General features: G+C 42.9%; 2 protein-coding genes across 7 annotated transcripts in view; one reads left to right on the forward strand and one right to left on the reverse strand.

Moving 5' to 3' along the window:
- The window catches only part of TPST1 (tyrosylprotein sulfotransferase 1), a 186,580-nt gene that overhangs the window by 144,992 nt on the left and 26,009 nt on the right, over window positions 1-15,579 (forward strand). The window lies entirely within an intron of this gene.
- On the reverse strand, window positions 8,571-9,535 carry LOC308499834 (U2 small nuclear ribonucleoprotein B''-like). The gene has a single exon (XM_081053701.1). The coding sequence runs from the start codon at window positions 9,455-9,457 to the stop codon at window positions 8,780-8,782; it is 678 nt and encodes a 225-aa protein (XP_080909827.1). The 5' UTR covers window positions 9,458-9,535; the 3' UTR covers window positions 8,571-8,779.

Consider the following 15,579-nt stretch of genomic DNA (forward strand, 5'->3'; position numbering starts at 1 on the left):
ATTTTCATGATCTTGAATATTTTATGCCAATTCCTTCTGGCCTGCAAAGTTTCTGTTGAGAGCTCAGCTGATAGTCTTATGGGAGCTCCCTTGTAGGCAACTAACTGCTTTTGTCTTGCTGCTTTTAAGATTCTTTGTGTTTAGCGTTTGGCATTTTAATTATGATGTGTCTTGCTGTGGGCTTTTTTGGGTTCATCTTTCTGGACTCTCTGCACTTCTTGGGCTTGTATGTCTATATCCTTCCCCAGGTTAGGGAGGTTTTCTGTCATTATTTCTTCAAATAGGTTTTCAATTCCTTGCTCTCTCGTCTCCTTCTGTTACTTCTATGATGTGAATGTTGGTATGCTTGATATTGTCCCAGAGGCCCGTTAAACTATCCTCATTTTTAGAAAATTCTTTATTCCTTTTGTTGTTCTGATTGGGTGTTTTCTACTACTTTGTTGTCCTAATTGTTGACTCAGTCCTCAGTGTTATTTAATCTACTGTTGATTTCCTCTAATGTGATCTTTATTTCAGTTATTGTATTCTTTATTTCTGAAAAGTTCTTTTTTCTGATTTCTATCTCCATTTTTTGTTTCCTGTATCTTTGTTGAAGTTCTCCCTGAGATCATTGAGCATCCTTTTAACCAGTGTTTTGAACTCTGCATCTGGTAGATTGCTTGTCTTCATTTGTTTAGTTCTTTTTGTGGAGCTTTGTTCTTTTCTTTCACATGGGACATCTTTCTTTGTCTTCTCATTTTTTTGCTGGCTGCCTATGTTTGTTTCTATGTATTAGGTAGAGCTGCTATGTCTCACGGTCTTAGTAGAGTGGCCCTATGTAGTAGGTGTCTTGTGTGGCCCAGTGGCTCAATCTCCCTGGTCACCTGAGCTGGGTGCTCCACGTGTGCCCCTTGTGTGTGTCATGTGTGCCCTCCTGTTGTAGTTGAGCCTTGGTTGCTGTTTGCACATCAGTGGGATTGACCCTTGGGTTGATTGGTTGTGAGGACTGGCTGTGACTATAGTGAAGGAGCTGTTTCGCAGGGGCTGACCATATGGAACACAATTCACTTTAGCAGGGCTCTGGTACCTGCCCAGTCTGCCCTTTGGATGTGTTGTTTGTGGCATTGGTTGGATGGTACTCTGGTCTGAAGCTGACCACCAGGTATGTTGGTTTGGGGCTTCTTGGGAGGGGCTCTGTTGCAGTCCAAGGTCAGTCACTGCCTGTGCCCTGCTTGGGGCCCCTTAATATGAGCTACAAAGTGATCTGTAGATGTTTGACATTTGTGCTCATCTTGGAGGTGCTTGGGAGAGGCTAAGCTAAGAACTGAGCCTGGCTGCCACTAGTGCCAGGCTTGGGGATACTTCGCAATAGTTATGGTATATGCTGAGGCCAGATGCTGCTTGTTTGGGTTTGTCAACCTTTGGGAGATTTTAGAAAAGTCCACAGCATAAGCCAAGATAGGCCATTTGTATGGCGAAACCACTGGAAGTGGCATGCATGGGCCCGCAAGTTGGGTGGGGTAGAAATCACCAGTTCAGGTTGAATGGTGTCAGCCAGGTTGCTGAAGACTCAGATACGGCACCCACTTGCATCTGCACACTGGGTGGGGGGAAGGCTCTACAAGGGAACAATGGATTCTGGTAGCACTTCTGTCTAGGAGAAGGCTGCCCCTCCACCCTTTGCACTGGAGCCAGACAATTCCTACCCATATATCCTGATGCCTTTCTGGCTCCTTTTGATCTGCTGACCCAGTGATGGAGCTCAGAGCAAGTGAATCTGTCAGTGAGTAAGTCCATACCTTGGCCCTTTAAGAGGAGTGCCTGGGACTGCAACCATATTCCATCTCACTCAGCTGCAATCTCTACTGGTTTTCACAGACAGAAGTTGTGGGGACTTCTCTCCCTGGCACTGGAACCCCAGGCTGGGGATCTGGTGTGGGACTGGGACCTCTCGGTTTTCATGGGGCACCTCCACAGCACAGATGTCCCTCTTGATATACCTCCTGGTTTTTAACTGCCACAAATGGATGTGGGACCAGCCTGTTTGGAGACTCGGCCCTTCCTCCCAGTCTCAGTGTAGCTTCTTCTGTATATCCTTAGTTATAGTGTCGCCAGAGGCTCACGGGGATGTCCAAGAAAGGACTCAACCCAAAGCAGCAGTGGCCAGGTTCTTGTCTCCATGCAAGAAAGCATTCAAGAGCAAGACAAATGCAGGACAGCACAGAAAATTTATTGAAACGAAAGTACACACTTGAGAGGGAAGTGCAGGCAAACTCAGAGATTGTGTCATGGTGAGGAAGTCCTGATCAGGGATATTTATCTCTCCTGGGGGCTGAAACCGATGGTGTCCCATTGACGTGGCTCATCAGTTTCCTCCGAATAGACGGGATCCTCAATTTCCCGCTTTTTCTTCCTTACTGGTTTCTACGAAACTGTCATGGCACCAGGTGCAGGATGGGAGTTGAAGTAACTGCAATGGAAATGACATTATAATGATATTAAAATAAGCTGAAAGTCAGGTCCTGGTCATAGGGATTAGCTTTGTTGGATGAAACTGTTTCTTGTATTTCTCCAGCTGCAGGTGCTGGGTACATTTATTTGTTACTTGTGTAACCAACGAGACACCTCACGTTGTACCCTGGAGGAGGTTGTCAATTTCCTAGGCTATCCTGCCTCAATAGGACTTCTGTTCAGCTAGACTTCAGCGGTTTTCAATGATGGATGTTCTGTAGATTAGTTGTAATTTTGATGTGGTCACGAGAGGAGACAAGCACAGGGTTTATCTACACCACCATCTTGATTGGAAACCTCACCTAGTTGAGTTTAAATCTACCATCTTGCTGTTTGTTTTCTGTTTGGACCGTCTGTCCCTTTGTTTCTCTTTTCCTGCCTTTTGCGTTAAACTAATATGTATTAGTATTCCATTTTATCTCCCCTTGTTAGCTATACTGTACCTTTTGTTTTTGTTTGCTTGCTTATAGTAGTTGCTCTCTGACAACAGCTGCAAACTTTTTCTGAAAAAAGCCAGATAGTAAATATATGCCTTGTGTTGTACAAATGGTTTCTTTCATATTTTCTGAAGATCCCAGATTTTTATCCAGACTCATTTCTCCTCACCCTGATGAACTCTTTTATTGTTTATTATAGTAAGGGTACTCTGGCTACTAATTCTCTCAGCTTTTGTTTATCTGAAAATGTCTTTATCTCTCCTTCATTATATGAGAATATTTTGCTGGGTATAGAGTTCTAGGTTGACAGATTTGGGCGTTTTATTTTGTGTGTTTTTATGGGAGGTTGTTTGTTTACTTTTAGCCCTTAAATGATATTATTTTATTGGCTTCCATTGTCTTTTATTGAAAATCAGCTAAAATTCTTCTGAATATAATAGGTTTGGTTTTTTTTCTTTCTTTCTCTTTTTGACTGCTCTAATATTTTCTCCTTATCTATGGTTTTCAGGACTTGAACTATAATGAGCCAGATTCACTGATCCTCTCTTTTACTGTCTCCTGCCTGGGCCTTGGCTTTGATTAGTTTTTAATTAACCTATCTCTGAAATCATTTATCCTTTTTGTATGTGTGTTCAGTCTGTTTTTGTTGTTATTGTTGTTTTTAATCTAACAATTACTTTCTTTAAAAAAATTTTTTTAAAATTAGTTTTAGGTGTACAAAGCAACATAATAGTTAGACATTTAAACCCCTCATAAAGTGATAACCCACCCTCCAAAGCTTCTAGCCCCTCTGACATCTTATATAGCTATTACAATATCATCGACTATCTTCCCTATGCTGTACTCCACACCCCATGACTGTATATACCTATACATTTAGTTATAGTTGACATTCAATATTATTCTACTTCAGCTCTATAGGTGTATAGTGCATTGGTCAGGCATCTACACAGTCTGTGACGTGATCCCCCTGATAAGTCCAGTGCCCTTCTAGCTCCTTACATGATCTTTACAACATTGTTGATTATATTCCCCATAATATATAAAGTATCAATTTATATTTCTTAATGCCTTCACCTTTTTCACCCTGACCCCAACCCTCTTCCCAACTATCACCCTGATAGATCCAGTATCTATCTCACACCATACCTAGTTATTACAATATTGTTGACTATATTCCTTGTGCTATAACCTACATCCTCATGACAACTGTATAACACCTAATTTGTTCTTAATCCTTTCCCCTTTCACCTGTCCTTAACCCCCACTCCCATCTTAGAGAAGTCTCTCTAAGAGTTCTCGTAATACTGGTTTGGTGGTATTGAAATCCTTCAGCTTTTTCTTGTCTGGGAAGCTCCTTATCTGTCTTTCAATTCTAAATGACAGCCCTGCTGGGTTGAGCAATCTTGTTTGTATGTCATTGCTTTTCATCACTTGGAATACTTCCTGCCAATTCCCTTCTTGCCTACAAAGTTTCTGTTGAGAAATCAACTGAACAATCTCATGGGGGCTCCCTTAGAGGTTACTAACAGCTTTTCTCTTGCTGCGTTTAAGATTCTCTTTGTAGATGAAATAGGACCACTTGTGACAACATGGATGAATCTCGAGAATATAATGCTAAGTGAAATAAGTCAGACAGAAAAAGCAGAGAATCATATGATTTCACTGATATGTGGTATATAAACCAAAAACAACAAAAGAACAAAACAAATGAGAAACAAAAACTCATAGGCACAGACAATAGTTTAGTGGTTACCAAAGGGTAAGGGGGGAGGGAGGTGGTAGATGAGGTTAAAGTGGATCAAATATATGGTGATGGAAAGAGAACTGACTCTGGGTGGTGAACACACAATGGGATTTATAGATGATGTAATACAGAATTGTACACCTGAAATCTATGTAACTTTACTAACAATTGTCACCCCAATAAACTTTAATTAAAATTTTTTTAAAAAGATTTTGTTTGTATTTAACCTTTGGCATTTTAAATATGATATGTCTTGATATGGGCCTCTTTGGGTTTATCTTGTTTGGGACTCTGCTTCCTGGGCTTGTATGTCCATTTCCTTCCCCAGGTTAGAGAAGTTTTCTGTCATTGTTTCTTCAATTAGATTTTCAATTCCTTGCTCTCTCTCTTCTCCTGCTGGTCCCCCTATATTGAGAATGTTGGTATGCTTGATATTATCCTGGAGGCGTCTTAGACTGTCTTCAATTTTTTGGATTCTTTTTTCTTTTTGCTGTCTGGATGGGTGTTTTCTTCTACCTTATCTTCTACATCACTGGTTGGATCCTCTGCTTCATCTAATCTGTTGATTCCCTGTAATATATTCTGTTTCCATTATTATATACTTTATTTCTGAGTGGTTCTTTTTCATGGTTTCCATCTTCATTTTTATGAGCTCATTGAGCATTCTTATAACCAGTGTTTGGAACTCTGCATCTGATAGATTGCTTATCTCCATTTCACTTAGTTCTTTTTCTGGAGCTTTGTTCTGTTCTTTCATTTGTAACACGTTTCTTTGTCTCCATTTTGGCTGCCTCCCTGTGTTTGTTTCTATGTATTAGGTAGGGCTGCTATGTCTCTCATTCTTAGTAGTTGGTCTTATGTACCGTGTTTCCCCCAAAATAAGACCTAGCCAGACAATCAGCTCTAATGCGTCTTTTGGAGCAAAAATTAATATAAGACCCGGTCTTATTTTACTATAATATAAAACCAGGTATAATAATAATTATAACATAACATAACATAACATAATACAATATATAATTAATAGAATAGAATACTGGGTCTTACATTAATTTTTGCTCCAAAAGACGCATTAGAGCTGATTGTCTGGCTGTGTCTTATTTTAGGGGAAACAGTAGTCGGTGTGCTGTGGGGTTCAGTGGCACAGTCTTTCTGGTCACGTGAGCCACGTGCTCCAGGTATGTCCCTTGTGTGGGTTGTGTATGCCCGCCTTTTGTAGTTGAGCCTTGGTTGATAACTGCACATCAATGTGAGGGACTGACTCTTGGGCTCACTGGTTGTGAGGACTGGCCTTGACTACAGTGCAGGAGTTGTTGTGCAGGGGCCGACCATACAGAGCAGGATCTGCCTCAGCAGGGCTCTGGTGGCTGCCCAATCTGCCCTTTGGGTGTGTTGTACTTGGAGATGGCTAGGTGATGCTCCAGGTGATTTTGAAGCTGGCCAGTGGAAGCGCCAGCCCCAGGACCACCTTGGAGGGGATTTCCTGTAGGTCTGTTTCAGCCACAGCCCATTCCCCACCCGGGCCCACCCAGAAGGAGCCAGGAAGAAATCCACAGCTGTCTGCTGCCCATGCAGTGCTTGGAAACACCTTGAGAGGCCAAGTTGTGAACGAAGGCCATCTGCCACTAGTGTTGCCTTAGGGCTGCTCAGCCAGAGATACAGGATGCGCTCAAGCCAGATGCTACTTGTCTGAGTTTCAGCGAACCTTTGAGAGACCCTAGGAAAGTCTGCAGCTTGAGCCAAGGCAGGTGGTCTGCATGAGAAAGGCACTGAAAGCAGCCTGAGTGTGCCCAAAAGTTGGGTGAGGCCAGGTCTCAAATCGCCAGGGCGTGGCGAATGAACAGTGGAGACTCAGATATGGCGACTGCCTTTGCTCCTGTGCTGGGAAGGGAGAGAGCTCAACAAAGAAACAGTGGCCTCATCAGCAGAAAACCCCCTCTCCAGCCCCCATCCCAAGCCAGACAACTCAGTTCCCCACCATATGTCCCTGCTACTTCTCCAGCTGCTGTCGCAGTGCTGGAGCTCAGAGCGAGTGATTGCACTGGTGGGTAAGTCCACACATCATCCCTTTAAGAGAAGCACCCGTGAGCAGCCACACACAGTCTCACTGAGTCACCATCTCTGCTGGTTTTCACAACCAGAAATTACGGGGACTTCTCTCCCCAGCACTGGAACCCTGGGCTGGGATGGGGCTGGGACCTCTCTCTTCTTTAGGGGGTGGAGAGACCCCCACAGCTGAGATAACCCTCCCAATCGTTAATGGTCACACATGGGTGAGGGTCCAGCCCATTCCACATCTCGGACTTTCCTACCTGTCTGGAATTGGCTTCTTCTGCGCATCTTTAGTTAAAAGGCTTCAGTTCAGCTTGATTTTAGGCCATTCTCAATGATGGTTGTTTTGTAGGTTAGTTGTCGTTTTGATGTGGTTGTGAGAGAAGGTAAACACAGCATTTACCTACTGCACCATCTTGGTTGTCTCCTCTCTCAGTCTGTTGTTAAGCCCATCCAATGACTCATTTCAGATAATTTATTTTTCAGTTCTAGAATTTCCATTTCTCTGCTGGAATCCTCCATCTCTTCATCCTATTCTGGTCATAATTTCCTCTAAATTCTTCTAACATACTCATAATGTTATTTTAAAGTTCTTGTCCATAGGTATCTCTTTTGACTTTTTTCCTCAATTATGAGTTATAGGTACTTATTTGCTTGTTCATGTCTTAGAAGTTTTTATTTCATTGTGGGGGAAAATGGCAGTGTAAGGTGAGCCTCTGTAGCTCCCCTGGAATTTACAACGAATAGGACAACAATAACTCCACAAAGGACTCCCTGCACAGCAGACAGGCAAGAAGAAGAAGCCCACTACTGAATTCACCTCCAGGTGGGTGAATCGCGCGAGCGGGGGAGGAGGGAGAGGAGAAGTGCTGAGACGGAGCCGCGCGGGCGCAGGACACAGACCTAGCTCAGTGCTCCGTGCTCACTGCATCCCGGAACTATCACAGCTGCAGCTGCGGGAGAGGGAAAGACTTGGACTGCTAGGGCTCCGCTTACGGCCCACAGGGCTGAGGGGGCAGCATACAAAACGGCTGAACCCAACGCTCGCTCACGGCAGATCTCGAAGCAAAGACTGAGGATAGAGGGCTGAAATCTGTGGTTTAAGCCCTCACTGCCGAGCCTGCTGAGCGGAGAACTGTAGCCCTAGGCACGGAGACTAGCCGCCCCCTCCCTACCCTCCCAGAGCTCGCCCCGCCACCACCTGCCCGGTGCTAGAAGCGATAAAGTAGCAGTGTCAGATCAAAGGACAGAATATTTGCTGCTCCGAGAACTGTGGACCGCAGACACAGATTCGCAGCTCAACTAGTTCCGGCAAACCAGAGGGAGCTGTGGAAGCAGGACTGGCTGTGGTGGTGGTCTCCACCATTGCTCTGGGCCACCTCACACAACTCACCCCGCCTCTGGCCCCACCTATTTGGGCAGATCCCTGCAGGAGTAAACAGAACTGCTGAAACATATGGGCTCTGAATCTGGTGCAGAAAGAGCTTTGGAACTTCAAAAGCTCTTTGCATACCTATCAACTTGTTGCAGAAGCCACTCCTGTAGATGTCAAGGAAGAGAAAGAGTAAATCAGTGATTGCCATGAATAACCAAGGCAACAAGACAGTTCAAAAAGAAAGTGAAAAGTCTCCAGAAAAGGAACTTCACAACAAGCAGAAAAAAAAAAAAACAAAAGCAAAGCAAAACAGGAAGCAGCACCAGTCTTGGCTCAAGCCCACCAAGTAATCTCCTGCTTGTCCTCCGCTGTGCCAAAGAGTTCCCTGCCTATTGCGCAGGCAGCGCTGGTCACCTGGTGCCCAGAGTGAATTTGGGAGTGTAGATTTTTTTTTTTTTTTTTTTAGAATACAAATAAAAGTTTATTGTACAAAATTAAGGCCTTCACATTTCATAGTTCACTAAGGCTAAAGGAAGAATAGGTAATTTTTTAAAAACCTGAACAAAAATTTCACTTTTACTTCCCCCCACCCCCAACTATTAAAATGGCCTGACCAAATGTTATCAAAACAAACAATATAAATAACACCAAGTCCTTTAAAGACAACTATCCCAAATGCTATTTCTTGGCATAGGTGATCTTCATGGCATGGGATGGTGTGATCTTAAATCCTTGTAAAGCATCCCTGGCAGCTCCAGCCTGTCTATCATTTTCAAATTCAACAAATGCAATGTCATGCCTCCCAGGTACCAAACGTACTTCCTTAAAACCAGGGAATTGATTAAACAGCATGGATAATATCATCTCATTAGTCTCTTCCGGTAAATTATTGAGGAATAAAATATAGTTTGGAGGGTAATCAGGGACCTGAGGATTTGGTGTAGCATTTCCTTGGGTATTAGCTGAATTTGGTGTTCCCTGACCGGGCTTTTTATTTGCCGTCATTGCTGTTTGTTCCACTGTCTTGGCTTTTTTCTTTTCTTTCTTCTTTTCTTTGTCAGCAAAAGTGCCACGCATTTTGGATATTATGTCAGAATCTGTTTTTGCATACTGGATTCGCATTGGTTTAGCATAAAATGGAAATCCCTGCAACTGCCTCAGGGCATTCGTGGATGAGCCCAGTTCTTTAAATATAACAAAGGCTTGTCCCCTCATCTTCATGGTCTTTAAAGCCACAATATCTACCACGTGGCCAAATTGAGAAAACAGGGCATACAGGGATCTCTTCAATTCTTCTTTTTTAATTTTGTCATTCATATTGTTGATATAAATTGTATGATTTGGTCGGATATCCATGTTTTGGGTTAAACTGTTCAAACAGCCCGAGGCCAGCGCCGGGGCCACTAACAACACAAAGCCGGAAACGTAGCCAGAAGCCGGAGTGGGAGTGTAGATTTAAATGCGAGGGGCTGAGGGGTCTGCATGACAGTTTTCAGAGAGACCGTGCGGTTTCTGTCCTTTCCTGCACAAATGCACACTGAGACTAGCTCCACCAGCCCTGTGCCCAGTACTCCTGAGTCTTAGGGCCCTCCTTCCGTGGGTGTGTGGGAGGGGGCGGGCTGGAGATCTCTAAGCTGCTGAAAGCCGGGAGCTGCGTCTGCCGCTTACTGCTGAACTCAGGGAGTGCTTCCGCGGTTGCCCTTGCCCCGCCCCAGGCCAGCCAGAAAGGGTGGGGGCTGGGGATGGAGGGGTCTTCTCTCTCCCAGGCCAGCCACGTCACACTCCTCCCACAGGCCCGAAAAGGTGGTGGCTGCGGGTATGGGAGTCTCCTCTCTCCTCGGCCAGCGAAAATCCCCTCCTCCCAGCCTTTTCCAAAGGTCAGAGCTGGCTGCCAATCTTCCCAGCGCCTGAGCACAGACGCCCCTCTGTAATCTGACACTACTCCTCAGTTCAGGGGTCAGTTTAAGTCTCTGGAAGGGCGGGGAGGATTTGAAAAGCGGGATGAGGGGCCCAGGTGTGGCGTCTGATTTCTTTGTCTGCCGTAGGACCCACGAGCTGCCCGCCCCGGCAGGAGCGATCAGCTTTGGGACGCAGGGAAAGAGCCCACCTCCTGGACCCTGCGCTCTCCGCTGCACCCTGGGCTCCCGTGGGACTCTAGAGCCCCAGGTGCTGCCTGCCGCTGCTGCTGTGGGCACGCTGCAGGGCCGCGGCTCTACCTTGGGGGCTCGGGAGAGCGCGGCGCGTTTCCTCTTGCCCTCCTTGCTTCTCCCCCGCTCGCCCAACTAGCGCACCCCAAAGCAAACCTTCCACGAGTCTGCGCTCAGTCCTGGGCGCCGCGGTCACCGTCCAGCCTCGGCTCCGCCGTGGGGGGGGGGGAGGCGGGGCGCTTCCACTTCGCTGTCCTTCCTCCTCCCCTGCTCACAATCAGCGTGCACCTTCAGGTAATTCCTCCACGAGTCTCCCCGCTGTTCTGCGTGATGAGCAAAGGACTCCTCTATGTGCTATATGTCCCGATTGCCAGAAAATCTCGGGGAGGATTCAAAAAGAGCGCCCCACTGCCACCATTCCCATGACGTCACTCTCCTACAAGACATTTTAAAAAGAAATTGAAAAATACAAAGAAAAGGAGAGACATTCCATGTTCATGGATTGGAAGAATCAACGTAGTTCAAATGGCCATATTACCCAAAGCAATATACAGATTCAATGCAATCCCCATCAAAATCCCATTGGCATTTTTTAAAGCAATAGAACAAAAAGTCATCAGATTTGTTTGGAACCACAAAAGACCCCAAATAGTCAAAGCAATCTTAAGAAAAAAGAACAACACTGGAGATATCACACTCCCTGACTTTAGCTTGTACTACAGGGCAACAATAATCAAAACAGCATGGTATTGGCACAAAAACAGACACACAGACCAATGGAATAGAATTGAGAACCCAGAAATAAAACCACATAAATATGGACAGATAAGTTTTGACAACGAAGCAGAAAACATGCAATGGAGAAAAGACAGCCTCTTCAATAAATGGCGCTGGGAGAATTGGATAGCCACTTGCAAAAGACTGAAACTGGACTGCTATCTGTCACCATGTGCCAAAATTAATTCAGAATGGATCAAAGACTTAAGCATAAGACCTGACACGATAAACTGCATAGAAGAAAACATAGGTACTAAACTTATGGACCTTGGATTCAAAGAGCATTGTATGAATTTGACTCCAAAGGCAAGGGAAGTAAAAGCTAAAATGAATGGGACTATGTCAACCTTAAAAGCTTCTGCACAGCAAAAGAAATCGTCAACAAAATAATGAGTCAACCAAGTGAATGGGAGAAGATTTTTGCACAGTGCCTCCAATAAGGGGCTAATATCCAAAATATACAAGGAACTCATGCAACTCAACAAAAAAACAAACAACCCAATTGAAAAATGGGCAGAGGACCTGAAGAGACATTTCTCCAAAGAGGACATACAAATGGCAAATAGACATATGAAAAAATGCTCAACATCACTAATCATCAGAGAAATGCAAATAAAAACCACAATGAGATATCACCTCACCCCAGTTAGAATGGCTATCATCAACAAGACAAATAGTAACAAGTGTTGGAAAGGCTATGGAGAAAAAGGAACCCTCATACACTGTTAGTGGGAATGCAGATTGGTGCAGCCGCTATGGGAGGCAGTGTGGAGGTTACTCAAAAAATTAAAAATAAAATTACCGTATGACCCAGCAATCCCACTCTAGGTATCTACCCAAAAAATCTGAAAACATTTATTCATAAAGACATGTGTGCTCCAATGTTCATTGCAGCTTTGTTTACAGAGGCCAAGACATGGAAACAACGAAAATGTCCTTTGATGAATAGATAAAGAAGTTGTGGTATATATACACAATGGAATACTATTGAGCAGTAAGAAAAGATAATACAGGAAAGTTTGTGACAACACGGATGGATCTTGAGAGTATAATGCTAAGCGAAATAAGTCAAGACAGAAAAAGCAGAGAACCCTGTGTTTTCACTGATATGTGGTATATAAACCAAAAACAACAAAAGAACAAGACAAACAAATGAGAAACGAAAACTCGTAGACACAGACAATAATTTAGTGGTTACCAGAGCGTAAGGGGGGTGGAGGGAGGGAGATGAGGGTAAGGGGGATCAAATATATGGTGATGGACGGAGAACTGACTCTGGGTGGTGAACACAGAATGGGATTTATAGATGAAGTAATATAGAATTGTACACCTGAAATCTATGTAATATCACTAACAATTGTCACCCCAATAAATTAAAAAGAAAAAAGAAAAAGAAAAAGCTATATTAAGATTGTATTGCTCCATATATACCAATAACCAAAATGCATACAAGTTGTGTGTATACAATTTTTGGCACCACTGGATTATTTGAACAATATTTTTGAAAACAATAAATAATTTTTGATTATTAAAAAAAAATTAAGTATTGGGAATTACAGTCTCCAGGCCAAATCCGGCCTGCCACTGATTTTGGTAAATATTTAATTAGAACATATTACGTTTATTTATTTACGTAGTGGCTCTGTCTGCTTTCGTGCTAAATGGCAGAGTTGAGTAGTTGGGAAAGTGACTGCATAGCCCATAAAGCCTAAAATATTTACTCTCTCGCCTTATAGACTAGGTTGCCAACCCCTGAGTTTAATCCTCAGTTTTAGCCCATTCACAAATAGTTCTTACAATCTACTCCATTGAGCTTTGTAAGGTTAATATATTTGTCGTGTTGAAATTATTTTTGATCTCCCTGATTTGTTTCCAACTTCTTAATACTTAGAGAAAAATTGAAGAACATCTGAAATACCTTTAACACGATTCATGAGTTGTTAAAATTTTGCCATATTTGCTTCATCTCTTTATCTCTCTATCTCTCTGTGTACAAGTACACAGATATGCATTTTTTTTGCCGCTGCTGCTGTGGAATTACTTCAAAGTTGTGAAATATTATGCTTCTTTATCACACATCTCCAAGAATAATAACATTCTCCTAATATGACCCATTGTTTTCAAATTTAAAGACCTGTTCAGCTTTTAGTTTGTGTGTAAGGGTTATGCAAGTGTCATTCCTATAGCACTTTGTTCACCCATTTGTTCCTATTTATAAACTGTAAAAATTCTAAGTATGATACAATGATTATTTATTGCTTACATGTGATAGACTGAATAATGGCCCCCTAACGATTTCAGTCCTGGAATCTATAAATATGTTACCTTACATGGCAAAAGGGACTTTGCCGATGTGATTAAGGAATTTCAAGTGAGGAAACGATCCAGTATTATCTGATAGCCCAGTGAAATCCCAAGCGTCTTTAGAAGAGGGAGATGTGAGGGTTAAAAGCAGACACTGGAAGCAGCATCAGTGAGAGAAGTGACATCTCCGATGCTAGCCTTCAAGATGTCAAGGCTAAGAATTCTCAAACCCAATTTCAAAACTATCAACTCCAGGCTTTTTTTTCCCCTTAAATAACAGTTCTTCTCTCAACTACTTTCTCCTCCTGCATTTTACTATAATCATCGAGAAGAAATCCAGTGGCACCCTCAGCACTTGACTTGAAAACCTCCTTAGCTGGATCTTCCAGTTCATTTGGTTCAATTTCTGGTCTCCACATAACTGCAAGTGACAGGGCTGCAAAACTTCTGTTAACTACATAACTGGAGCCCCCGGCTCCCCTTTCTAATCACATGTCCCAAGTTTCCTTGAAACACTCACAGGCAGCCTCCTCAAAGTGTAAACTCTGTTACTTCATGGCAATTTAGGCTTTAACCACTGCTTTTTTAAATTCTTTCTAACTACCTCCTACTGCCCAGTTCCAAAACTTCTGCCACTTTGTCAGTATTTGTTACAGTAGGACCCCATTTATGACTCCAAAACCTGTATTAGTTACCTACTGAAACATAACAAATTACCCTGAAATTTAGGATAGTTAGCAGCTTAAAACAGTAGACATTATCTCACAGTTTCTGTGGATTAGGATGCAGGAGCAGTTTATCTAGAAGTCTCTGGTCCAGGTCTTCCAGGTTACAGCCAAACTGTTGCCAGGGTTGCAGTCATCTGAAGGCTCGACTGGGAGAGGATCCCTTTCCAGACTCACTCCTGTGACTGTTGGCGGACCTCGGTTCCTTGCTGGTCATGGGCTGGACATAGTCCTTTGCCATGTGGGCTTCTCTGTAATGTAGTTCACAGCAGAGTGGCTAAGCAGAGAGCACCTATGACAGAATATACAGAATTTCTGGGACCTAACTCAGAAGGAACAGCTCATCATTTTTGCCACATTCCAGTTGTTAGAAGCAAGTCACTAGATCCAACTCACACTGAAAGGAAGGGGATTGCACAAGGTTGTGAATACCAGAGGTGGGGGTCATGAGGCCCAATCTCAGAGGGTGCCTGCCACAAACAGTGAGGCACATGTTTCTCAGAAAGTGGCCACAGACACTTAGAGCATGAATACCTTTAGAAAACGTTTAATGTTCTCCAGAAGAATTTGGCCTCATAACATTTCTGACAATTTCCCGTATAACTTAGAAAAGCTTGAATCTCTGTGGGGAATCAGTCATTCTAGAGCCATTTTCTGGGTAGATTTCTCTCATTAAGGACCAAACCTTAATAATTTGATGTAGAATCCTTTCTGCATTTGATCACATGCTTCTTTACCTTCCTAAATAAATTACTGATCATAATTTGAAATATTTCATCAAAAGAAAATTAATTATTATATGTGTTATAAAGAGAAACTACCTGTCTTTCTTTATATAGAATATAGAACTGTTGGTTTCTTTCTTAAGGAACTCAAGGCTTCTTGCCTGCCTTACAATTTCTGTGTCTTCATTTGTCACTTTTCAGTTTTCAGTTTTCGGTACTTGCCCATTGTCTTCCTGTCTGTTTTATCTACTTGCTAAAGGTTGCTGTTGGTTTAAACTATGTGTAAAGGAAAAAGGACCCATAGAAGGTTAAATCTGCAGTCTGAAAGTCATGTTAATAACGTCCATTTTAGTTCCTCTGAGACTTATGTTTACATTTTAATTGCAAATTCTTAGTATAGGACCATAGGTGAGGCTGTGGAAACAGGTGAAGTGATATTGGGCTTAGTGGGTCAGTTTCTAATTAATCTTACAAGAATCCTGAAAGTGGCCCGAGGACCAATAACATGAATGATTCCTTGCTTACTTCAGCCAATATTTAGAACCTTTTCTTTTTTGGATTTTTGAAATGTCACAGTCAACTTAGGCAAATTCTCCTTTCTTCTCTAGCTCTGTATTCTAGGTAATTCCACCACTGAAGGCTGTACTTATAATGGAGTTAATTTTACCTGACTCCAAAACACAGAACCTGATTTCAGTCTATAACCCGAAAGCATCAAATACAATTTACTTTTCTATTTGAGTTTTTTTTTTAAATGGAATCCATTGCCAGCTAAAGCCTCTCACATGGAAATATACTGT

The sequence above is a fragment of the Rhinolophus hipposideros genome (genome assembly GCF_964194185.1).
Source record: "Rhinolophus hipposideros genome assembly, chromosome: 7".
Lineage (NCBI taxonomy): Eukaryota > Metazoa > Chordata > Mammalia > Chiroptera > Rhinolophidae > Rhinolophus > Rhinolophus hipposideros.